Genomic DNA, 26,839 nt, shown 5'->3' on the forward strand with positions numbered 1-26,839 from the left:
ACACTCAGGACCACGCTCAGGACCACACTCACGGGCACGCTCGCAGGCACACACTCGCACAGAGAGAGACCAAAGTCTCCAGACAATCCTCTGTTATTTCCTGCCTAATTAAATATGTGATTCAATTCCTTCTTGATATTGTTGTTGTTTTGCTGCGGTTGCCCTGGGGATAATGCTGCGCTTCTCAAATGCACTGTCCGCAGGGACCAAGGCCGGAGAGCCGCACAACATTATAGTTTTGCCCTCAAAAAAAAGAGGAACAGAAAACCCAACCTCTGTGACGGGAATTCTGCACGGTGCAATATGTATCCACTCTATTAGGAAGTCTGTTATTACCAATGGCTTGTTGTTTGCCATCGCAACCGCTGTATTCCCAATCCCCTCCAACTGTGGTCCGCTCTGGCAGAGGACTGGGGAACGTAATGAAGCTAATATGTCCCCAGGGTGCTTGCCTGTGCCAGCCACCCACTCTGAATCCACCTGTGTAATAAAACGACTGAATAGGACACAAAGCATGCACAACAGCACATAATAGTTTGGGATGAAAACATATCTCTGCTCTGCCTCTGGCCACTGATGATGAGGGCCACGTATGTCCCACAACCAGGCGGACACACGGCTTCAATGCGCTGGGGTGAAGTGGGTTATAATGAGTATGATCCTTCTTCTTGGGCGGGGGAGACCTAGCTATTCTTTGTGTCCACGTAACTCCTTAATGAGGACTCCCCGGAACAGAACACCAGACAACCTTGACGCAGAATAATAAGGGATAAAAGCAATATTAATGGACCTTTCTTCTGCAGTGATACTGCATAGACTGCAAAGATTCAAAGATTGGAGCGAGGAAAGTTAAAGTGAAAGTGGCGGTACGTCTATGGACATTAGACATCAGGTCAATGTTACATTGGCTGCTATGAAAGCATTCTCCATCACTGTAGCATGCAGGCAACATGCTTGTTTCTTTCAGGGTTTATTTTAATGGACTGAATAGAAAATGAATACATGCACGCCAAGAACACCTGCTTTGTTTTGAAAGTGCGAAAGGAATCAGATCATGTTCCTTCCACTCCTACCTTTTTACTTGGAGAATGAATATTACTGTATTATTGAGTAAAAAAGCTGTTAACCGCTTTGAAATAATATCTTATCCTTTTAGGATCCATTTCCGCCCAACCTGCCCACGGATCCCCCACCTCTCTCTATTGGCTCGGCAGCAGCTCCCCCCGTCCCCCGTTGCCCTATGATCGGCCGGGAACTCCCCAGCCAGCCAGCCAGAGAGCAGCACAGAGCCAGCAGGCGAGGGCCTCCTGCCAGGACCGGGGAATACTGATAAGATGGCATCAGAATGGCTATTAGTGGCAACCAGGAACAAACAACCAAGCCTTTTCTCTGAGAATAAAATAACCGCAAATCTGATGAGAAGCTCTAATGGGAAACTTTAAGATAAAATAGATTATTCAAGATACGATCCATTTAAACTCTCAAAAATATCTTTGCATGATTTAATATATGATAAATGTGAAGCACGTTCAATGGACAATTGCTTAGGTGTATCTAAACACAGTTATTGTCTTTGAGAAATCTGCAATAAGAAAATCACGGCCCACAGGCATTTCGTTTGGAGGCAACCCTCCCATATCGTTTGGATATATTTGAACAATGGCATGTGATACGCTGATCTACCAGCGATGTCATAAGGTGTACTTGCATATAGACATCCCCATTTGGAAAAGTAATGCAACTATGAGGACTTTTTGCTGTACAATAATATGTTATTTTCTTGGTGTGATCTGGTGGGCACCAGGTTGTGGAGCACAGAACAGAAGAAGGTGAAACCTCAGGAACAGTCTAAAGCCAAGTCTGCCATTAAAAGGAAGAGATTGATGGTTCACATCGCCATGGATACATAATGGACCCCGCTGGCTGTGACACTGGATCATCATTGGAAGCATTTCTTCATGCAAATGAGAAACAAAGCAGAGACTTCTCTGATGAACGCGGCGACGCGGACCGCTCCGTTCAAGGCACTTTGAGTAGACTTATGCGGCTGACAGCTCACAGACTGGCAAACAAAGAAGCGATGACCTAATGAATGAATTGACCCCCTGATAAACACCAAGCCCACTGAGTCATGCAGTAATATGCCCACTGGATCGTGCTTTTCCGCGGCTGTGTCAACCGTGCCGCATTTCAGGAGTTAAATGGAGTCCCCCTAACCGGGACGGGCACATTGGTTCAGCCGCTGAGTGGAGGCCGGCCACATGTGCACATATCAGTCTGGCCGCTGGCGTCTCACTCCCAACCCAGCCGTCAGTCACGCCAACTATCCATGGGGCACTACCATGGTCTGGAGTGGGCGGGGAGTTGACATAGTGCTGTGCACACAACCCCCCCCCCCACGCACACACCCCCACATACACACCCAACACACATACAACCCCCCACACACACACACCAAACACATACAATCCCTCACACACATACACACATCACTGCCTGAGGGCTAATCATGCTTATTGCCGAGATAGCCATAACGCTGAAAGATGGAGATGGGGGTTTTGAGGTAAGCATGCAGCTTGAATAACAAATAATGTGCTGGATAATAAGCCGATTAGGCTCCGAAAAGCCGGCCAACATTGTATACCTTTTGTATAGAATAACTACTTTTTTGGCCTACTTTGCCATGTGTAACAGCAATAGATCATATAATATGAAGATGACTACGTTATAACAATTCAATTTGCTCAAAGATTGAATTAAAAGATTCATGACATTACTTCTACTGCTCGCATTTTCCACTATTGTCCTTTATTAAACACTTTCATCCACTTTCATCCACAGGGGCCCACATTAAATGTGTAGGTACATGTAGAGAGTAGAGAGGCCTTATGGAGAAGGCCTGCAGGTGTACCGCGCACCCTGGGGATCGTGTTCTCCAGCCACCATTCTGAACCAGTGTGAGGGATGAGGTCACGTCCCAACACAGCTATATCCTACATCGTACTGCTGCCACTTGGCCAGGGGAACGACTTGACGAAGACTTTGCAACCCAAAACTGACTGCAAGTGGGTCCCTGGAGAGGCTTTTTGTGACGGCAACACAAGATGCTGGTCACAGGCAGACGGAGGAGGCGGAGAGGCATTCGTTTTCATAATGTTATGTATTTCTATTTCAATGTAATATTGCACATTATTGTGCACATACACGTTTCTGTGAGTGTGTGACTGATTGTGTGAGTCTTTGAGAATGTGTGTACATATATTTCATATCGTCACCCTCTTAAAGTAATGGCCTTAGTCATATTTTCAAGTTGTTCAGAAAACAGAAAAAACGGAACCACATATAGAGTATACTCTATATATGGTTCTATATAAGGTTTTCTGAACAACTTGAAAATATGACTTAGGCCATTTAATATATGATTAAATACGATATGATTGGCTTATAAAGGGAATGGACCAAGCAGTGTCAGTATACGGCTCTTGGTATGTAATCCTAATAACAAGGCCAACTTAATTGACCATACTGATCAGCCCTGAGAAAACATACGTACGGCGATGTTCTTGCAACTGTACAGTGTGGATATAAAAAAAAATGGTTTGTTATGATCCTTATGGTCAGCAGATCAAACCAGATGGCAGGAAAGACAACGGATTTGTTATTAGTGTAAATTGAATGTGAAACTGTGCCGTGCACACAGTTGTGTAGACTTTCTTGTAAATGTATGTTTCTCAGGGGCCCTAAGAGAGCACTCGGCGCTGCGTTGGCGTGTCTCTGGCCCCGTGGACTGAAGTGCCTTCTATTGATGCCCTTCCTATCCACTCTGAAGCAGCGAGAGAAGGACACACAGCTGGAGAATATTGGAAGTGAAAGCCGGTCGCCATTTTCAACTCCTCTCCTCAGCTGTGCCGTTTTAAATCAATAGCGTTTAGGAAATCCACATCTACCCTCCCGCACTGCATGAAAAGGGGGCTTTTGTGGGGAGTTCAAGAGAGTCAGCCATGATCTGTCGCCTACAGCCACGCGCTCGATAAACAGCCATTTCCCCGGCGCCCCATTCTGTAGCGTGCTTTTCAGCCGTATAAAAGTAGCACAGGACTCACATGTGAATACTATCACTTGGTTTGGCTTCTGGGCCCAGGTGTTTACTGGGACCGCTAATTACCATCTGCATATAGTTGACGATGCTAACCTCCTCCATAACCTCCCACTCCTGCGCTTTTCCGCTCGGCGGATCTTGTGTGCCAATGCCTAAAGCCAGGACACACATTGAGTGTAAAACACATTAACACAGCAACACACAGAACTCACTTTAACGGGAATCCGAGGATGACCCCATTTAGGCCTACTTATTCTGGTAAGTATACCGTCACATTAAATCCTTACTAGAGTCGCTAAGGGTAGGCCTGTTCCCAAAAATCAATCTCACCGCTCATTCAATTGCGCAGTTATTTAATACAGGTTAAAAGTCTAACTTGGTCTGTCGACTGTTCTGCCCCGCCACCGTAGGCTATTAATTAGTTTCAAGGTAATATACCGTCGCCTTTTACTAACATGAGCATATAGGACTATATATAGTACATTACCGCCATCTGTCGGTTGTTTCTGTGCAGCGATACTTTTATATGCCGTACAATAAAGAATAAAGAATACGCTTAATTTATATTGCAAATAAAGTAGGCCTATGCATAAAAAATGTTTACAAAGTATATACACTTTGACAGGCACAATTAAATTAAATATAGCATATCCATGAAACAATTAAGAAAAGCAATGGATCACTCAAGGAATACATCAATTACATTTACTTACACAGAAATAAAAAAGACTACATAAAAAAACAGTACATGAAAGTGTGTTTTAAGAAGTGATTCATAAGATATTTCCGATTAATTAGCATTTCGAATTTATGGGTACTACTACTAGGCCTACTAATTCCACTACCATTGCCACTAACATATTATTAGGCTATGTGTTGTTTTTATTAGTACAATAATATAGGCCTACGTCCTTTGTTGTCTTTCATAATGTGTATACATTTCTCAAGAAAGATCATAACGATGATTTCAGCAGATCAATTGTGTAATTCATTCAGGCCAGGCCACCCCCCTGACCCTAGCCCCCCAGAAGGCAAGAAAAAAAAAAACCTTAATCAGCAAGGAAGAAAACTTGAGGAGGAACGCAGAGTGGGGGATCGCTCCTTCCAGGGATGTTCTGGAGTGCAATGGGTGCCATAATTGACATACATACATGCTAAACATTTGAAATAATTTCGTTTATAAAAGTAATGTCTATGGGGTGCTGCCGGTTAACCAAGGAGTGTCCAGGCATTCAGTTGTAGGCACTGCGACATGCCATGCATCTAACGCAGTCACCGCAACACGCTAAAACAGAATAATGAATTAGAATGGGGAAAAGTGCATACAGATGTCTTACCGCGACAACTTGAGCGCTCGCATTAAGACTCGACTAATCAATAACTCGGTGACAATTCATTTTACCACATCCTATGTTTGCTCAAAGCACGCATAGCGGCTCCGTTTCTGTGAGCCGTGATGGAGCCGTGATACTTGCTCACTGGACTAGCATCACCTGCTCTGTGGATAGTTTGTGGGGGCGCCTGATGGCTGATGACCACTAGCGCGCCCGGAGCTACGGATACACCATCGTTAGTCAGTTACTGTTCCAACATGTTATTTTGCAGCGCACATTGTCTTGCTACATTTTCATGCGATACCCCCGATAGAATAGATCCGAATGTGCGTATATATTAGGTCCCAAATATTGGGTTTGTAAGTTCTGCAACGAGGAAAAGAATACATTATTTCTTTATTCTCATCTACTCGGCAATTCTTCCATTATGCCACTAGATGGCGACATCTGTTACATTCACACACGAGCAAACCAAACGCTGAGCACTGCAGCGCCGGAGCTCCTAAACGCAGTTGTGCACGCTGCTGCTTTGTAGAGTCTGACATCCTAGGCGCTCGGCTGGTATATGAGTGTGTGCGCAGCGTCGTCCAGGACCAGAGTGCGCCGGTCCGCGGATCGTCTCCCCGTCCGCTCAAGATGGAACCGAAGAAGGTGGACTCGTCCGTCCTCAACGACATCAGCCAGGTGGTATTGTACGGGGAATTCCTCGCCCCGGACAACCCAAAAGTCAAGTACGTCGTCAGCTTGACCGAGACGGACCTCGCCGTCCAAAAGGTCCTCGCGCCCTCACCTGTCGCCGGGCGGGGCAAGTTAACGTTCAAATTAAAGGACTGCGTCGGTGCTCGGTCTTACCGGGAAGATGACAACGAAGACTCGAGGGCGTACTTTTCGGTCTACTTTTATCCTTTGAAGAAGCGGTGGATGTCCACCGGTGTGTCGAGGCAGCGGGTGGAGCAGTGTTTTCAGGTCGCGTCGGTCCAGGACCAGCGCGCTAACCTGGAAGAGGCGGATAAATGGGCTCGCACGATCCGAGAGCGCGTTGGACTCCTGCAGCCCCCCAGAGACGGTGAGCAACTGGTTTAAGGTCAAAGTAACCGTATGTTATTGTTCATTGCGTTTATTTAGACCTAAATTAGGTCAAGGTGTTCCTCGTTACATACATTAGAGCAGTCTACTTTTTGCGCACTTTCCCATTAGTAACCGTAGCCATACGGTACAATGCCTTTCTTTTTATAAATAAATAAAATATGTTGTTGTCCACGTCTGTATAAGTGTTTAGGTGTGTTGTGCTCTTTTCATTTACTATTATAAAGGTAACACTATCCTATTCAGTAACTGATAATGGATTCCTTGGAACTGGTTGCTAGACTTTTGCCCTAACCCATCTCTCGGATTGTTTCCTTTTACTCATCTCTTATGGATGAAACATTAGACCCGGACATACAAGGAGTCGCGTTATTAAAGCATGATGCACACTAGCCGGTATGTTATCACTCAAGGCGAAAACAATCGCGCATACAAATGTGCTTTGATAATGACCGACCTGTCCAATGACAATCCTCACTTATAGTCTAATTGAGGGGGTAAAATAAGCAATCTCGCAAATATTTATACCTGTAAAAACTTGTTCTTGACTAGATGACATTATGTTGAGGACACACTGTGATCTTCATAGCCTCTCCTCGTTTTGTAGAAATGCATTTGGTATGGTACGAAATTGGCCACAATTGAAGTCTGCCAGGTAATGGAGTAAACAGTTTATAACCCAAGAGGAAATTGTTATGATGCTGGTGCCTTCCCAGCAGAAACCCGGGATGAAACCTTAAGGAACAGGTTCTCTAATCCCTTTGCTGATGCACACTGGAACCATACATCAGACACAACCACTTTCCTGGCCCTGAGCATCTAAAGGCATTCACACGCCCGTGTTATTCAAATATTGTGCCTTGGGAGTATTTATTTTGCAATATGTTGCTTGAAGGAAGAAGGCCTATTCCAACAATTAATTCAACCCCATCCATGACCATACATGTCTTGGAATTGGACATTTTTCTATAGGAGAGAAAACAGTATACAAAAATTCTTGACCAAAGTCAGCCTATATATTTTGTTACAAATTGCAAGAAACACAATCAAGGGGACAATCAACACCAGTGATCTGTTGATTAAAACATATCTGTATTCAATGCGTGGCCATTTTACGCCCTGCGGTTTGGTGAGAGCATACCTTCCCCAAACAAGTTCTCCTGTCCTGGTGTTACCTTACGCTTGACCCGCTGCACAGTATCTCTTAACAACTCCACCTTTGTGTGGCTAGCATTTCCTCCTTGTGCAACAAGTGCTTGAGAAAAGTGCACAACATGTTACACTTGTTTTTATTTTCACCCAGTCAAGCACAATGCAGACATCACCTCTTTTTGGATAAACACCTTCCTTATACTTTCGTTTTCACTCAGATGGCTAATGCTTACACATGATGCAAAAGCCAGTTTCATGATGTTTGCCAAGACTAGGTCTATAGACCTCTGGCCCATCACATATAATTTTTTTAGCCAGGAAAACAGTTAAGAATGTAACACACATCATCTGCAAATTGCAGATGATGACTACATCTGCGTTATGTTGAAATATACAATCCACCTTTCTTTCACCATTGAATGCTGCTGTGATCATGAGAAATGAGCTGCATATTTAATGTAGAGCCAGGTTCAAAAGAGCCCCCCCCCCTCCCGTTGTCAATGAATGGATGTCAGTCCTTTGCTAGAGAGCATTAGATCAAGATGCCTTCGACCGTGGGCTGACGGGTGGTTATTGATCTCAGAATGACCCAGGGTCACTGTTCGCTGACTCCTTCACAATATGGCAAATAACATTCAACCTGGACAAGCCAGGGCAGACCTTCAATTAATTAAACAACGTGTGTGTGTGTGTGTGTGTGTGTGTGTGTGTGTGTGTGTGTGTGTGTGTGTGTGTGTGTGTGTGTGTGTGTGTGTGTGTGTGTGTGTGTGTGTGTGTATGTGTTATGAGGATGGCCAAAACATTAATTTCCTCTTTGCATAAAACCCCCTCCCCGATGGATATAAATTGCGAGGCAAAGCTCAAGCTTTGTGGAGAGTGCCACCAGTGGAAAGTGCGACCCGTTTCAGTTAGTACTGTCTCCTATTCTTCCTCTCTGTCGGTCTGTATTTGTCCGTCTGTATTTGTATCTCCCTCATTCATCTTCTTCTGAAGGAGAGCAGTGCTGTTGCACTTGGAAAATACCACAACTCCACATCAAAGAAGATTCCCTCCCACTGATACTTTGCCATATTCAGTCAGACAGGCTTATGTTACATTTTTTTCCCCAGTTGAAACAGCCGAATGTCATAAAGATATCATCATGACCAGATATCGTTGCAACTGACTCTGCTACTGCGTTCATTTGTCTTTCTATGCAAATATTGACATGGTTACATGTATTGCGTAGCCATGTAGAAAAATGCTGCAGAGCGTGCTTCCCTCTGAAGCGCTCGCCTGTGATTTAACAATTCATTCACCAATAGGCTGATAAGCGGTGGCCACCGATTGGCCACTGGGTCTCTCAAAGGGAGTCCCCGGGTTCCTCCTAGGGGAGGGAAATGTGGTTGTGGTCGTATCTCACGGTGGGCAGTCCATTTCCTGCCCATGCAGTCAGAGTTTTTTTTTTAAATGTCAGTGTTGACCTCCTTCACTGGAGTGTTTGGTTCACAAACACTCCAGTGAAGATGCATGCGTGCAGAGCCAAGAGCCAAAAGTAGACTTATACAGGGGAAAACCCTGAAGAGGCTGGTTAAAACAACACGGTAACGTGGTTTAGTAAGCAGCACAACGTTAGGGGCACAAATGAGACGGGAGGTCGCTGCATCCATTTCATCAGTAAACCGGTCCGTCTGTCAGTGTATCCGTCCGTCGCACCGTGTGTCTTATTTGTTTATCTGTTAGACCGTTGGGCTTTTGCAGTTAGCGATGAGACTTCGCTCTCATCTTATATTAAACTCACTTACACAAACGCCCACACACACTCTTCTTTCTTGTTGCGCTAGTCTCGCCCTTCATTTCCATCTCAATATAGCTCTTTAGACAGTTTACCACAACCTCCTCCTCCTCATCCTCCCCTCTGTGGTTCATCTCAGTCAAGAACAGCGCAAAAACACACAACACCATAGCTACCACACACCCAGAAATTCACGATTACAAAAAGATAAGGTATCATTTTTGTGTAGCTTAAACTTTACTAGAGCAATTCTTTAGGATGGGATCATAGGATTTTCACTGCAATGTGTGCTTTTAATTGTCTAAATCTGCGTTATCTATGATGTTGTCAAAGTTATTTTATACAATTGTAAAACAGGGTTGCCATGGTGAATTGGTAATATGTCTGTTGTGTAAGTGCAACCTGAGTAAGTGGTTTGTTGCTCCATCATTTCAAACTAATTCCCAAGAATGCGAAACTAATTAGAAGCGTTTATCATGTCAATGGTTGTTCAGTGACATTCTTCCATTGACAGTTGTGAGTAATGCTCTCAGTAGGGATGATATCAGTGCGATCAGGGCTTATTGCTAACGACCACGAGGTAACACCTTTTTATCAACATGCCGGTAATAGGACCGGTACTCCCTCTTGTTTATCTAGTTTAGGCCTATGTCGTCAAGTTGTTGCCAGTGGAAGTGTTAAAAGGTGATTCAATTAGTTTGTGTTTAAAGCTGCTGGTCTGGTCAGGTTATTTAACTATGTCACAGCCTCAGGCTTGATACATGAATATCCTTATGGCAATACACAGAGAGCCTGGTTTAAAATGAAGTGCCATTGGACAACAAGAGGTAGTGGATTTCATCATTTAGTAAGGTTAGGGGCAAAGGAGGCTGGAAATTATTATTATCACACACACAAACACACACACACACACACACACACACACACACACACACACACACACACACACACACACACACACACACTCCACATGGGCCCCATAGCCAAGTCAGAGAGCAAACGGCCCCAAGAGTTTTATATTGATGCCAGCTGAGGGGCCTATTGAAGCTGGTGAAGCAAGACATGGCGCATCACTCAGACCCAATTACCACAGCTATATAATCTCAGACAATACACCCGCATTCCTCATTTACCATCAAGCTTGCAACATCACAAGGCACTCAGCCTTTGTGGAAGCACAAGTCGACTGATAGCTGTAATGATACGCCCTTCTAAAGACTAACCTTTTTCTGAAGCCCCTGATGCATTCTCCATTGACCCTGAATGACAAAACTTTACCTGCATGTCATTAGTTAGGCTTAGTTTGGACGTTTTGATTGATATGACTCTGGGTCCCACAGGAATAATGACATGCATGATGTTTTATGGTGATGGAGATGTACTGTTCTGTTGATGATTTGACATGCTTTGTGTGCACAATTGTGAGCGCCAAAGTCTTCCTAGAGCATTGGGCCGAATTTGAGCAACAAATTATGATCCAGGTAAAATTTATATGAATGCATAATTCAATGAATCCCACGTGAGAAATATAGGGGTTTCCAGACTAATGTCTCAGACAATCAGACAACTATACAGTATGTTTGTACATTGCAAATCGATATTATATTCAATTACATTTGATTTATTTAGCTGACGCGTTGGTCCAAACAAAGCTATATGCATTCAACAATGAAGATATAACCTAGAAAGTACAAGAACTACATCAAATTGATCAAATAAGCAAAATGCGTTTAAGTGCTGCAATATAAACAAGAGACAAAGTGGTAACTTTTTTTATCATATGCATTATAATCGTTTCTTATTTTTCTTAATCTCTCCTTCCCAATGTCGGCGGGCCTTGAATCAGCCCCTCAAGCTGCACTTTTCCTCCAGATATCTGGTCATGTCAGTGGAATAGGGCTGCATGTTTTTGTCCACTCGTCCTAAAGTTAGGCAGCTATTCCCACACACCACCACCACAGGCCATGGGTGTATTTCCAGAGTTTTCCCGGAGTTCCCCCCCCTCCCCCCCATCACCCTATCCCCTTTAATTTGAGCGGCTGTTTCCTCTGCTGGGAGAGCCACACGGTCATTACTCCATTAAGAACTCTGCAGTGGTTCCCAGAGCCCCGGCTCCCGAGGCTAGAAACGGGACACCTGCGACGGGAGCGATGAAAGACTAGGACCGCTCGGGTGTGTTTGAGGTGTGGAGCTCAGTGGCGCTTCATCTCACTAGGCTGTCATTGTCTCTCGTCGAGAGGCCCCAGCAGTGGGTTATGATGTTCCTAGGAGCTGCTTGTGAGGTGATCGGGACAGGCTTTACGTAGAGTTAGAAACCCCCCCCCCCCCCCCCCCCCCCCATCGCTCAAACAGATATTATGTTCCCCCGCTGACAGTCTGTCTCAGAAGAAACACACAAAGTCATACATCCGCCCTGATCGCCTTTCAGACAATTCTTTGTTTAAAAAATCTCAATAGTTCAATAGTGGCCCCGCCATCACTGTAGTTACTGATTTACCAAAGAAAAACAGCCCTACTTCTTCTGTAAGAAAATTTATAAAAAAGACTTTGCCCCATGACCTCATATGGTTAACAGCATATCTCTACTCAAAAAAGGCATGCTTGGTTAAACAGAGAGTCACCAGCCAACCTGAGCCAGGGCTATAGCTCCATAGGCCATGCCACATCGATTGCAGTGTCCTGTCCACGTTTCCCTCCTGTTACAATAAAGTTGACTTGCACTTTCTTGTTTTGGCTCATGTCCAGCTTTGTTTGTTAGTAAGTGAATGTCACAGCTGGAATTAATCGATAAGAAAACCCAAAGGCCTGACAAGCTGAAGATGAAAGGTCCTTCTGCAATGAGATCCGGACGGGTGTCCATTAAGTAGCATTGTATCAGAGGAGTAGAGAAGGTGAGGTCAGACCTCTGCTGGCCCCCGGGCCACGGGATACGTAAGCGGTCCTCCAGAGTGGATTGAAGGCTGTCGGTCTTGGATCGGATGGTGTTAGAAGATTTAGAAACAAAACGGCAGAACCACAAGAAATGCTTGGTTTTGTCTTTATATCTCCATTCACTATAAATACACCTATCCAGTCTGTAAGTTTTCTATGCTGTGTCAGTCAGTTGCATGGTCTTGTATGTAAAACGTTTACCGGATCCAGTGGTGAAAAGGAGGCATGTTTGAATGCGTGTGTTTCTATCAGGATAAAAGTAGTTTTGAGACCAGTGGTTGAATTGGGCCGGTGCTCAGCGATAGCCGGAAGATTCTACGGAGGCCAAGAGCTGCCATGGGGCAACAGTGATCCCATCTGAAATACTCGATCTGTAGTTCATCAAATAAACGAATGACCTTCCACTATTGTACTATATCATTTGACGTAGTAGTAGTACGCAGACGTCCTATCCGCCCCTGCTCTGTCTTTCACCAGTATTACTTCATCAGTGGTGGAAACTGATTTCTGATATCATTGTGTGTGTGTGTGTGTGTGTGTGTGTGTGTGTGTGTGTGTGTGTGTGTGTGTGTGTGTGTGTGTGTGTGTGTGTGTGTGTGTGTGTGTGTGTGTGTGTGTGTGTGTGTGTGTGTGTGTGTGTGTGTGTGTGCATAATTAACTAGACATGTCGCCGCATGTGAATTTTGTGAAGAAAATTGTAGGTTTCAAGGCTCTGCGTTGGACATGTCATTGATTGAATAATGTGGCAGATTGTTTTTGTTTGATTCCCAGTTAAAACGGCCCTTGTCGCCAAAGGGGTGCTTCACTTTACGAGACCTGCTTGCGTGTTGCAGTTTCTTTACATGTACCAACTTTGACAACTCTTATTCGTTCACCTTCAAAATAGTTGAAGTCAGCGTTTTTTTCCCCCATTGACTTCCATTTAATAAATTGATTGAGCACCTCCAACAGTGGTCATTTGAAATTGACTCTTTGACGTAATGTTTTTAGCTATCAACGCAAAACATTACGGGGATGTCCTTGATGGGCCCACGGATCTCTGGGGTACTCTGAAGTAGACTTGGGATTGATTGAATAATGGCAGCTTATTTATTTTGCATTCAAGCATTACTATACCATAACTCTGCCTTTTTTAACAGAATAAAAAAATGTAAGAATCACAAGGTTGGGCATGATTAATGAGCATGTGTACCACATTGTGGGTCATTTGGGTTTCACGATTCTTTTCATGTTTTCGAAAACTTTCAAGCTACCGCAAAATCTATCCAGATGGTCCTTTAGGTTAGACGGCCAGGTATAGCAGCCCCTGTGGTCAGAGCGGTTCCAAAACTTTTTGTTAAAAAAAAAAAATAGAACAATTTATTTAAAAAGCATACGCAAATATTAAAATTGTAGCACACTGCACTTATATATGCCCAATTTTTTGCCTTTTGTTTAGGTTTTTGTACCTCAAATTTAAAGGAGAAAAATGAGACGGAAGAAATAAATAAGAAAAGTTTTGGCTTGCTTTCCTCTCACTCCCTAATGTCTGGAAATAATCAACTAGTAGAATACCGTACTGGTTGCTCAATTATCTAAGGAAAATAGCCCTTACTCATGAGAGCCAGGCCTGTACTTTTTCAGAGTACCTAAATCTTTTTTATTCCTATTACAGCACCGTGTGAAACCCAAGATCTTGTATAATCCTTTCCCGCTCATGAAGGTAAATCGTCCTGTTAGCATTTCCCCGAAAACTAATTATAGTGATGGTTCAATCAAGCCTTGCTCCTTTTAACTCAACTGACACCCCTGTTTGGATGACTCGTCTCCATGTTTCACCCAGACCATTAACTTCATTCTTCTAGCAGGAATAGCTTTGTGGTTATAGCAAAATCTTTTCTCATTTTTGTGGATATAAAATAAACATATACCCGTGACTTATTTTGTTTCCATACCTAAAAACCTATTGTAAGATTGCAAGACTACTGCTGACCTCCTGATACACTCTTTGGAACTGTCATTACCAAAAAAATAAATATAAGTTAAACCTTAACCAACCTTAACCTTAAGTTGACATAAGCACACACCATTGGGTCACATAATTTGTGATTCTGCCATTGTGTCCAACCCTATTCTTAAATGCTTGGTTCAGGATTTGGGCTTTCTTTCCTTTAGTTATCCTTCTCGGGGTCAGACCAGAGCAGTGAGACAATCATTTTGTAGATTGGTATTTGATCTGAATCAAGTTTCTTCCACCATGGGGCCGTGGGCGACGATACTGGTAGCCCTGACAATAAGAACCCAACTGATTTGGAAAAGTGGATGAAGAAAGTTGTTTGGAACCAAATAGTGCTGTTGTCACTGCTTGGTAAATAAGCAGAATTCTTGTTCAGGAAGTCATCTTTTTAACATAGTTTATTACAGCTACACAAACTGTATCTCGAAGATGTTTTAAGTTGAGTTTTGAATCTAATGCTCTGCCACTTGGGAATTGACATCAGCTCGGTAATGCTAGCCGGCAGCGCATTCATATGAGGGGGAATCACTAAACCTATCAAATAATAACGATGCCTCACTGGTCTGACAGCGACAGCGAACATAAGAGGCCTAACCTCGAACAGCCTGTTGCTAACACCAATCTGACAGCTGTTTATGAGTTTGAACAGAGGATCTGAGAGACAACGCTCTGGAGGCTCCTCAGGTGGTCCAGAGGAGCCTCAACTGCCTCTGCAGTTGAGGCCTAAACACAGCCCTGGGATGTGTGTCTAAACACAGCCCTGGGATGTGTGTCTAAACACAGCCCTGGGATGTGTGTCTGTCGCCAGAGAGAAATGTTGACCTCCAGTATTGCTGTTAGCTCCCTCAAGCCGTTGAAATGCGAGCCTGCGTCAAGAACCTGCAATTTGTCTGCACTATTGTCCATTCTATACCACAAAAACCAGTAGTACAAGGTCCAACCCATTAGGGTTCTCACTTTATACAGGTTCCCTACTTTCTGCTTACTTTCTCCAGGAAGTCTTAAACTAAACCTATTTATCAAACTATGCTTGGGAACCAGCCAACATCTCTGTTGTATTTGACATTTTTACTTTACTGTCACAAACACACCCTCATTGCAAGAATGAGTTTTTGCTAATCCTTTCACATTGTCATTAACACCTGGTTTGTCTGTATTCAACTTCTGTATTTACTTGGTTCCCTTACTTGGGCTTAGTCTACATTGTCCCTGTGGTTTCTGAACAACTGCTTCTCGTGTGTCATGGGATTGTTTCCGAAAGAATCGGTGGGTTGTATTGGATCTCTTTAATACACTTCTGTGTATTTAATACTTGGTATCTATTGTGATCACTGCGCATGGGTTCCACCCACATTCCTGTGTGTGTGTGTGTGTGTGTGTGTGTGTGTGTGTGTGTGTGTGTGTGTGTGTGTGTGTGTGTGTGTGTGTGTGTGTGTGTGTGTGTGTGTGTGTGTGTGTGTGTGTGTGTGTGTGTGTGTGTGTGCGCACACTAGGCAATGTGCCTGATGGGAGGACTGAGGGAAGTGCAGGGGTTAAAAGTTGTCCAGTATACAACAGGTGAGAGCTTGTCAAACGAGATTATACCATCTTGATTCTCAGCGTCTGCTTTGACACACGCCTTTCCCCGTTCTATCCTTACGCGGCAGTCTCTCCATAGCGGTGTTTTTTTTGACGCATCTCTCTCTGTGATTCTGCGCGGTGTTGTAGGAGTGTTGCTAAGCGAGGTGCGGCAGCCATGCAGGGTCATGCTCCTGGTGAATCCGCAGAGCGGGAAGGGCCAGGCCCTGGCGCTGTACAACGGACCCGTCCAGCGCATGCTCCACGAGGCCGGGGTCCCACACACACTCTTCATCACCGGTGAGTGGACACACACACACACACACACACACACACACACACACACACACACACACACACACACACACACACACACACACACACACACACACACACACACACACACACACACACACACACACACACACACACACATTTTGATCTCTTGTTCACCACAATAGATCTCCTCTCAGGTTTGTGCAGCGAGAAACCTGATCACAGTGACTCTGAACCTGTGAACCAACCAGAAATGCATCCATGAGCTAAAGTTCTCAAACGACTAATCAACCAAATGGATGCTTTTGGAATGAACACAGAAGCAACTAAATATATCATAGGGATGGTGTGGGGGGGATAGAGAAATGTGAGTATTTGATTCTTTGCTTAAATAACACTTAAGTCGCCAATTTGACAATTATTTATTTTGGACAGAAGGAATGGTCAAAGGAGCGCTCCGGATTTTTAACCCCATTATCGTTTTCCTGAGGGTCACACCGTGTTGAGGGATAGCAGAACGGATGCGCTCCCAGCCACTTGCCAGTGGCTGTGCATCTGAGCGCATCCGTTCTGCTATCCGCTAGTAAGGGTTAGTAGTAAGTTTATACGTTAGTAAGTTTATACTGTTTCGCCACAGTATTTGAGTTAAACGAGCATGGTGGTGTCTGATAAGGAACCAACTTGTGTAACTCAGGTCTTGGAATGGTTCTCTGAATTTGTTTAGAAGCCCCAAAAGCGGATAAAGAGCTTGCCCCCATAGGTTAGCGTTAGCTATTCCATAGCGCCGGCAGCCAGTGCAGATCTCCGGCTTGGTTGAATCAATTTTCACCAGAATTTTGAGTAAAAACCACACATAAGTGACACTCACGGTGTCGCTGTGCACACAAAGCAGTCTGCTGTGTATTAATGTCTCTCTCTCCTGTCACTCACACACTCACAGATCAACCATCACACATACGCACACTTGCCTCATCCGATTCCCAAATTACAGGCTATAATTCCATAACATATTTGTTGGTTAAATCCTCTTTTTTGCTGCTGTCAGACTCATTAGTCTGATCAAGTGTTGCTGACCCATATGCATGCAGAGAGGTCTTACACTCTGACATATGCCCTCTTTTTCATGATCAGATATAACTTGAAGTCTTCTGGGTATGATGTTGGTGTGTTTGTCATCATTAAGCATCATTCCTAGCAGGAAAGAAGAGTATCATGGGATAGTGAAGTGACAAGACATACATAATTTATGAGAAAGAGAAAGAGAGAGAGAATTCCAAATCTAGGCCAGGCAATGAATCTAATGCTCTGCTTGAACCTAGATTTAATCCACCAATCTCCATGCAGGACGAAGCATTTCACTTCAGAGTCAGATGGTCCATAAGAACAACAATCTCTCAGCGAAAGATTACATCCTGTTCCAATATTTCCCAACAAGAGCATACAGTGTGGTTCCGGAAGTAAAAATCCCATTCATTTTCATCATACAGATTTTGATTAAAAGCCTTAATGTCGTAACCATCCAAATTATACGTACCACCCACCGTTACACCCACTGCTACTGCTACCAGTCTACGGAGACTATTCATATCAGACATTCTGCTGCTACTGAACTCAGAGTTGTAGTTAGAGCTGTAGAGGAAATGAGCTGTAACAGGTGAAAAATGTGTTGATATAGAATATATGATAAAAATAAAAGTACAAATATATGATATGGCACTAGCTTTTTAGTAATTTGGGTAATATAAAAGAAAAGGAATACATAAAAAATGTATTAAAAACGAGAGACAGCAAAGAGATGTCGATGACAACGCTATACACTATATGAAAAACTAACACACACACACACACACACACATACACTAACACACACACACATAGAATATAATATGACACAACTTCTATTAACAATATAAAGAATATAATAATGACAAAGGCTATAAGATGTAAGAAACACACTAAACTATTGGGTTGGAACCATTGTGAAAAGGTCCGCAATGGTTTGTGGGATGAGGAGTTCCTGGGAAAAAAAGGGGGGCGGTCACTGTTACGCTCTATTACACCAAGTCGGTGACAGTTGAAACAAGTTGAAACATTTCTGGATTCACTCCCAGAGAGAGGGAGCCAGCCGGAATGGGACGCGAGGGCCCATCACACCACTACCTGCCAAACCACCCGAGGGCAGAAACCCTTTTTAGTACACTCTATGTATCCCCAAGGGGGGAAACCGGGTTTGTACACAATCCCTTGCTCACAATCACACCATCTTAAAGTACACTTACACATTCCAAGACGGCCCCTAATCTCTCAACACATAAAAGTTCAACCCTGTGATTAAAAATGGTCCGTCCGTGATAAAACGGAACGAGTACGCAATGAACAGCAGGGCTGCCGGCTCCTAGAAGAAGCAGATTCAGCTGTTGCTTCATATGGTGATCATCCTGTTGAGGGAGATGTTTAATGCCTAGGAAATGTGGGCGACACCACACGTAATGGTCATGTCGCCCACAGTTCTCCGCAACAAATCAGATTTCTGTGATTGATTGGCGTTGTTGTTCCGTCTTGGATTATGATCTTTACTGTAAGGCGGCTGTGCAAGTCGACTGGTATGAGGAAGTTCCCCGAGGCAGGTGAAGTAAAGGTGAACTCCTCAAGTACCAGCTGAAATGAATGTTTGTGGATGTACTCGCGACGAATCAAACGCCACCAAATGCTTACGATATCCTCAAAAGAGCAAAATCAAATACACCAACATGAATATAAAAAGAAGCAGTTCAGCGTGGTAACATAAGTGTCAGCAAAATGCCGTCACACAGGCTATTTATGACAGCCCTCAGGCGAGGGAGGTCACATTTTCCGCCAAAAAAAAAAAACATAACCCCAGAAATGCAGTGAACAAGGGGAATTCCAATGGGAGTTGGGCGTTTCACCACATCACATAAATCCCATCGGCCAATAAGGTAGGCTAATCCTGGGGCTACGACCGTCTCTCATCCGCTAAAGACGGCGTGCCCAGCAGACCACAAGGACTGCCCACATACTTCAGCCGCTCAGCCTCGATGGCTCGTCCCGATGTGTCCCGAGCTCGGCCCTGCGAGTCCTTTTCAACAGGAAGTGGTTGTGTGCGACCGCTGGCTGGTGGCGAGCTGGCCCTAGACTACAGCTGTTTGAGAGCGGTCCAGAGAGGCCATTAACTGTGGAGCAAGATGAACCGTGAGCAAACCACAGCACACCGAGACCGGGGCTCTGACGCGCTGATCCTTAGGATAGATAGAAAAAGGTAGTACTTAGTAGAGGACAGTGGTAGAATACTAACACACACACACACACACACACACACACACACACACACACACACACACACACACACACACACACACACACACACACACACACACACACACACACACACACACACCCACCTCCCTACGTATTCTTTCTGCCCTCATTCTCTGGTTCAACACAACCAGCCTCCGTAATGCATCCTCCACTCACGCTGATAATGCAGCCGTACAGGGCATCCGATAGCACGGCAAGAGCTGGCTACGAGTAAAACCAGCCAATCACCATGCAAGGGCTTCATTAATATTAATAACTGCCCACAGAACAACCTCTTTGCATCCAGGTTGGTAGACATTAAAGTGTCTACCAACCTACCAAACATTCCAAGCGGCCAACCAACCTCTTGATGCTTCCTCGCCATTGTGAAATAATTATCACTACATTTAGCGGGAGACGCAAGAACCTTTTGTCAAGAAGTACCGAGATGACAGGCTTGAAATTCTTTGATGAAACTTCTGATAAAATAGACGCCACAATCTATCCACTTTTGTCCCAGGGGAGTGGATGGAGGTGAAATGTTGCTGTCTGTCAGACAGCGAGGCAGAGAAAAGAGAGATGGAGGGAGAGAGTTTTGACAGATGCAGTTATGGTCTGGTACACTCGACTGGCGGAATGCCCTCTTCACCTTGAGATGAAAAGACAGAGAGCGGATAGACAAAGGGAGATAAACCCAGAGAGATGACGCCACAAAATAAAACACCCACGCAGGCCCTAAGAGAAACCTAGGAACGCACATACTCGAAGATGTTCAGTGATGAGTGACAGGTCACGCACTGTTGGGTGTATTGAGTGTTATATTTCAGTGAGTATACAAACACAAATAGTAAAAATGCAGTTAAAGTAATGCACTAGGAAAATGCTTAAAACTGAATTACCATCGTGTGTGCGTGTGTGTGTGTGTGTGTGTGTGTGCATGCGGCTGGCGTATCATGTTGCCTGTGAATGTGATGATTGCACTTGATTTGCGTAGTCGAGAGCATTCCAGCAGATCAGCCGTTGTGAAGCGGGCTCATTTGAGTGCTGTGAGATAATTCAGGGGTGAAACACAGTGATCTTATTGGCAGTGTGATAACTCACTTCATCAGGAAGGTGTCCACTGTCTCGCCCCGGGGGCCTCCTTCATTAGCTAACCGAAGAGGTCTAGTGTGACGTTGTGTGTGTTGGAAACCTTAATCGGTTTGAGACTAAGGAAATCAGACGTATTTAGACGTGCATTTTCCATGACCCTTCACTTTTGATTGCGTCCCTCCATAGGTGACACGCATGCGTATGCATAAGCCTGCATGCATGGAGCTCACTGAAGTCACTGCAACAAAAAGGTTCCACATAAAGTGTGTGTGTGTGTGTGTGTGTGTGTGTGTGTGTGTGTGTGTGTGTGTGTGTGTGTGTGTGTGTGTGTGTGTGTGTGTGTGTGTGTGTGTGTGTGTGTGTGTGTGTGTGTGTGTGTGTGTGTGTGTGTGTGTGTGTGTGCAGAGCGGAAGAACCATGCCAGAGAGCTGGTACGGGAGGCTGACCTCAGCCAGTGGGACGCCCTGGTCATCATCTCAGGAGACGGATTACTGTACGAGGTACACAGGCTTGTTGACACACACAGACAGACAGAGGATCAGACACACACAGACGCAGGTCCACACATACATGCATGTTGGTCCACACACACACACACACAGAGGCATTCATGGATAAACAAGCACACACTAAGGGTGTAACGTTTTATTCTTGTATCTTAATAAACCCAGGGTAGGCTCACTTTAGCATAAAGTGCTCCATTTCTTTCTTTCTTGTGCCCTATTGTGCTATCCTTTATGCTATTGTATATCTTTCCATCAGGTATCCCATCCTGATCCCCCCCATGTTAATCCCAATGGGGAAATAGGTAGTTGATACGTGATACCGAACCATATCCTGTCGCCTCATAGGCGTGAGTGAGAAAAGGTTTTATTTCATTATTTTACTGTTGCATGTAAATGTTTGACTTTAATAGCTGAGAAATTGTACTTTATTGTGTAGCGTTCAGTTGTTTGTGGCTGTAAACCCGGGGTCACCAACCTTATTTACCAAGGGCTACTTGTTTGATACAAACTTCCTGAATAACAAAGTTAAACGGTTCACCTTTAATGATTAGAATGATAATAATAATAATACATTTTAAATAAATTTTGTCATTGCCATCCAATGTACATCAATGCAAGTGTTATTGATTCAGGAAGATCATCAACACAATTAAATCCAAATTTTAGATAGAGCTCCATGGTGACTGGTGCTATTTTTAGACCATGCCCTGTATGCACCTCACCTGGTCCCTACGGGCGCCCAGGTTGGCTACCCTGCTCCAAACGGTATGAACACAACCAAGCCTTTAGTGATTTCCTTGTTTCGATCTTGGTTAGAAATGTTCCCTGAAGGCTGAAGGGAGAGTTAGTTAGTTAGTAAGTTAGTTAGTCGCTCCCCTCGGACGTATTAAATCAGCTTCACCCGTTGGAGGGGCTCCCTCTAGTGTGTGTGATGTGTGGCGAGGGCCTTTTGCTGATTTGTCCATCACTTTTGTTACCATGGCCTTTGTCCACACGGAATCCAAATGTTGCCCTAAATATCGTTGGTGGAACTAAGATCTGCTCCGCCCTCTCGTCATCCTTCACCTTAATGTGCTCTACTGACCAACGGGCACTCACAACACAATCGCTGACCTTATAAACACGCACACACACATGGAAGCTCCATTGCACGTCTCAGAATGGGGGTCTATTTCCACTTTCTATGGGCTTTTGATTGTTTGTCATGGTCCCTGAACTCTATAGAAAGAGGAGTGGCATTGAGCTGTGTGTTTGTGGCAGGTCATAAACGGTCTGCTGGAGAGGGAGGACTGGGAACAGGCCATCCACACCCCTCTGGGGATCCTGCCGGGGGGGTCAGGGAACGCACTGGCGGCCTCCATCCACCACTACTCCGGGTAGGTCACACACTAGCATGCTCACACATGCTAGCACGCTCACACGCCAGCGGCCGTCCGCGCTTGATAAAAAGGCTCAATCCCTCATCGGTGAGGGATGAAAAGGACACTGAACCACCATCCAAACCCAGCATCGCCAGATAGAAGCGCTTTGCGTGAAGCGCTCCGTCGTGACTGGTAGTATACAAGGCATGATGACACCAATGTGAAATATAACTGTGTTCTGTCTGTATATATTATATAGCCTACGATATATAAAGTTGGCCTACTCCAAATATCAAATATATTAATTGTCTCTTACACAAATATGTCCCTCCAATTGATTATCAAACTTAATTTATTCATAATCACAGATATAGTTGTGATGGTTCCGTTTCTCTGAAACCGACCAAATATATTACATGTTTTATAAACCAATCAATCAAATTCAATCAATCATATCCCACATGGACAGGTGGTTGCGCAGGCACAGGCTGAATTACATTAGGCCAACATTTTTACATGGCAAAAGTATGAATATCTTTCCGGGGTATTATGTCAACAAGTTTCATGTCCATCATTTCAATGTTAACAGAAACTCCAGTGGAGTAAATGGGGTGTTGGAGATGTTAGGTTATGCTGCTATTATAAGCACATATAGGCACTAGGAAAAACCAGTCCAACTAGTACTGCAGGCCGCTCCTGGTATGCAATAATTTACAGACGACAAGTGTTGGTTCAGTAGCATTTTTACCTGGGTTGGAAATCTGCATCAGGGAACCAATGAATCACTCCATGATTGCATTCCATGATACCCGATACCTATTGTTCTTACTAGAAGGTGGTACTGACTGCATGGGCGTGGTTGCAGATGCATACCAGACTTTTCTACCGGAGTAAAAAATGCATTCCGTTGATCTTATTGCCACTTATCATACCCTAACAAAACCTTTGACAATTTGAGTTTCTGTAGGATTGGGTGATGTTGGAATCTCCATCTATGAACTGTCTTGCTCCTTTATACGGGCTGAAGTCTATGTCAGCAGGGGGTGTTAAATGGACGAGTGTAATGGTAAACAAACAAACAATCTAACAAAATGGTTTACATGGATTGTTTCATCCTAAACAATCAACCAACACTTATTTCTGAGTGATCCACTGGCCGCTGGTTAAAAACAGCCAAAAGTACAGATGCACATGATGCTACCACGCTAGTGCCAGCAGTGCCTCCAGATCATGTTGCTAAAGGGATCCCACAATGCAGCCTTTCCTTAATGGAGCTGGTAGTTTCTTTAGCAACGCGGTGTGTTTGGTAGGAGAAGGTAGCACGGTCCACGTGTTGGCATCACACAAAGATCCTCTTGCTAGAGCTGCCACAACAATGAGGGGAAGGGGCCAGAGGCACTATTGTTTAGCTAGCTCTGTCTCTCTCTCTCTCTCTCTCTGCCTCTCTCCCTCTATGTCTGTCTGTCTGTCTGTATGTCTCTCTCTCTCTCTCTCTGCCTCTCCCTCTATCTCTTTCTCTGTGACTCTCCGTGTCTCGTTCGATCTCTCCGTCATTCAATCTCTTTCTCCCCTATTCATCTTTGTTTAATTATCTATCTTCTATCTGGCTAACTCTCAGTCTAACTATCTATGTATGTACCTATCTAGATATCTATCCCATACACTCTCACACCCTCATATTCTGGATTCCCCTGGTGTGTGTGTTTGTGTGTGTTTGTGTGTGTGTGTCTGTGTGAGTTGCAGCTTGTCCGGAGGTAGCCCTAGAGCTAGAATGGATCTGGTATTATTCTCTGCTGAATGATGTAGAAGTTCACTGAGTCTATTGGCTGTTTGTAGATCAAATGACCTAGAAAGTGCACAGTGCACACTGTACAGAACGCCAGCGTCCATTGTGGCAACAATGGTTCTAAGCCGTATTTGGTGGGACCTGGAATGATTAGGGGTCTGAGTCTCCACTGACAGGGTTTCTTAATGTTGGGCCAGTCCAGTGTTTGCAGGAGGTACAGGGGGGACTCTGCTGAGTTGGTGAAGGGCTCCCCCTGCTGGTGGCTGATCAACATTGCAACATAAATAAGTAAGGAGAAAAAAAAAACCTGGACGGACTTCAGTGATGCATTAACATATGATATTAATACCAGGATATCAAGTCCCAGGTCATGATATCACCCAGATAGATACGTAGATACGAAATGTAAAGCTGTAGGAATAATTTATTAATAATAATTATAAGAATCTATCACATGTGATGTGTGGTTATCCAGATGTCATATGTAATGCTACCTTTAGCCTCAGCAAATACACAGTTATATTATAATTGGAAAAGGAAGGCGAGGTGGGAATACATTCTTGGCTAGAAAGCCCGGTGACATCTTTGTTGTCGTCAAGGAGCTAAAAGTTTTGAAAAGGGAGCAGTGGAAGAGTAGTGTGTGTGTGTGTGTGTGTGTGTGTGTGTGTGTGTGTGTGTGTGTGTGTGTGTGTGTGTGTGTGTGTGTGTGTGTGTGTGTGTGTGTGTGTGTGTGTGTGTGTGTGTGTGTGTGTGTGTGTGTGTCACTAGTCATGCAGATAGATTTGGATGTACTGGGGATGGGGGTTGTCTGTCTGACCTCTCACCCCAGACTCTGTACCCCAGATGGGGCTTTTATTGTTGCCTGACTGGCCTGGCAGTTTGGCAGGCCTAGTCATCCATCCATGTCCTGCCTCATGCATCTGACTGGAGACTCCCAGCACCTACCCTCAGCATCCTCACTCAAAACACACAAACAAAGCACCACCTGGATGCATTGATGAATAAATATATCAATAAATGGCCCTGCATCCCACTCAGCCCCACCTGCCTACTTCATAGTCTAATATTATCATCATCATAATAATATGTTTAATTAGTACGATGATATCAGATACTCAGATATATCAGATTCAATAAAAATCGGGTTTTAACAATATAATTACTCCGCATCATGTATGATTTAGTGGATTTTTGGTTCATATTACACTAAAATGCTTTGTTGAACGCCTCCATGACTCTTGTCTCTCGCTCCCTCTGGTCCTTCTCCCCCTCTCCTGCTCCTCCAGAGGCCCGCTGGTGTCCAGCGAGGAGCTTCTGGTCAGTTGTGGCTTCATCCTGTGTAAGGGCCTGGTGTCCCGCATGGACCTGACCTCGGTTCACCTGGGCTCGGGCCAGCGCCTCTTCTCCTTCCTCTCCCTCGCCTGGGGCTTCGTGGCGGACGTGGACGTGGAGAGCGAGAAGTACCGGCACGTGGGCGCGGCCCGCTTCACCGTGGGCACGCTGGTGAGGCTGGCCTCGCTGCGCGTGTACCGCGGCCGGCTCTCCTACCTCCCGGCGGCCGACGCCGGGGACGCCGCCGCCGCCGACGAGAGGGGAGCCATCCCCGCCGGCGGCGGAGAGCACACCTTCCGCAACACCTGCAGCTCCAACAACGCCCTCGACGCCAAGAGGAGGGACCCCCCCCCGCTCCGCGGCCCCGCCGACCCACTGCTGCCGCCCGCCGACGGGCCCGTGCCCGGCGACTGGGCGGTGGTCCCGGAGGAGGACTTTGTGCTCATGCTGGCCATGTACCAGGCGTGCCTGGCCGAGGACCTGCTTGCGGCCCCCCGCGCCACCCTGGACCAGGGCGTCATCCACCTCATGTACGTCAAGGCGGGGATATCGCGCGCCTCGCTGCTCAAGCTGTTCCTGGCCATGGAGAAGGGCACCCACCTGGCCACCGGCTGCCCGCACCTGGTGTACCGCCGGGTGCGGGCCCTGCGGCTGGAGCCCTACGCCCAGAAAGGCCTGATCACTGTGGACGGCGAGGCGGTGGAGTACGGGCCGGTGCAGGCGCAGGTGCACCGGGGTCTGGCGAGGATGATCACTGGATAACTGAGCTAACGGCTAAGCTAATGGCTAGCGGTACTGTGATGGGCTCTTACAGTGCAACAGATCGTTTTTTTTTTAAGCAATATATTGGGTTTCTGTTTTGTGGTTGAAGGTTCGTCTCGAAATCAGGTGACCCGTACAATGTGTAGTCTGTGTGTCGCAAAGACACACTACCCCGTGTGACAGTCCAGGGTATACCTTCATGCTTTTAAAGAACACCAAAAAATGAAATGCGTCAAAGGCACACTCGCGTACTACTTGAACACGTACAATGTATTATTTGGCCAAGCCACCATATCACCATGACGCTTCTCGTGTGCTCTGATGTAACACAGAGGAATCTGACTCATGCCTTTGCAGCGACGTGTGTGTGTGTGTGTGTGTGTGTGTGTGTGTGTGTGTGTGTGTGTGTGTGTGTGTGTGTGTGTGTGTGTGTGTGTGTGTGTGTGTGTGTGTGTGTGTGTGTGTGTGTGTGTGTGTGTG

At 45.1% G+C, this 26,839-nt stretch overlaps 1 protein-coding gene across 1 annotated transcript; it reads left to right on the forward strand.

The window, feature by feature from the left end:
* Positions 1-6,069: 6,069 nt before the first annotated feature.
* Positions 6,070-26,359, forward strand: LOC311341314 (sphingosine kinase 1-like; the record flags this gene model as incomplete). Its single annotated transcript, XM_084466221.1, has 5 exons — positions 6,070-6,499; positions 16,080-16,229; positions 21,018-21,112; positions 22,379-22,494; positions 25,552-26,359. The coding sequence occupies 5 exons, from the start codon at positions 6,070-6,072 to the stop codon at positions 26,357-26,359; spliced, it is 1,599 nt and encodes a 532-aa protein (XP_084322347.1).
* Between the last annotated feature and the right edge of the window lie 480 nt (positions 26,360-26,839).

This window comes from Micromesistius poutassou (genome assembly GCF_964030765.1).
Source record: "Micromesistius poutassou genome assembly, chromosome: 3".
Lineage (NCBI taxonomy): Eukaryota > Metazoa > Chordata > Actinopteri > Gadiformes > Gadidae > Micromesistius > Micromesistius poutassou.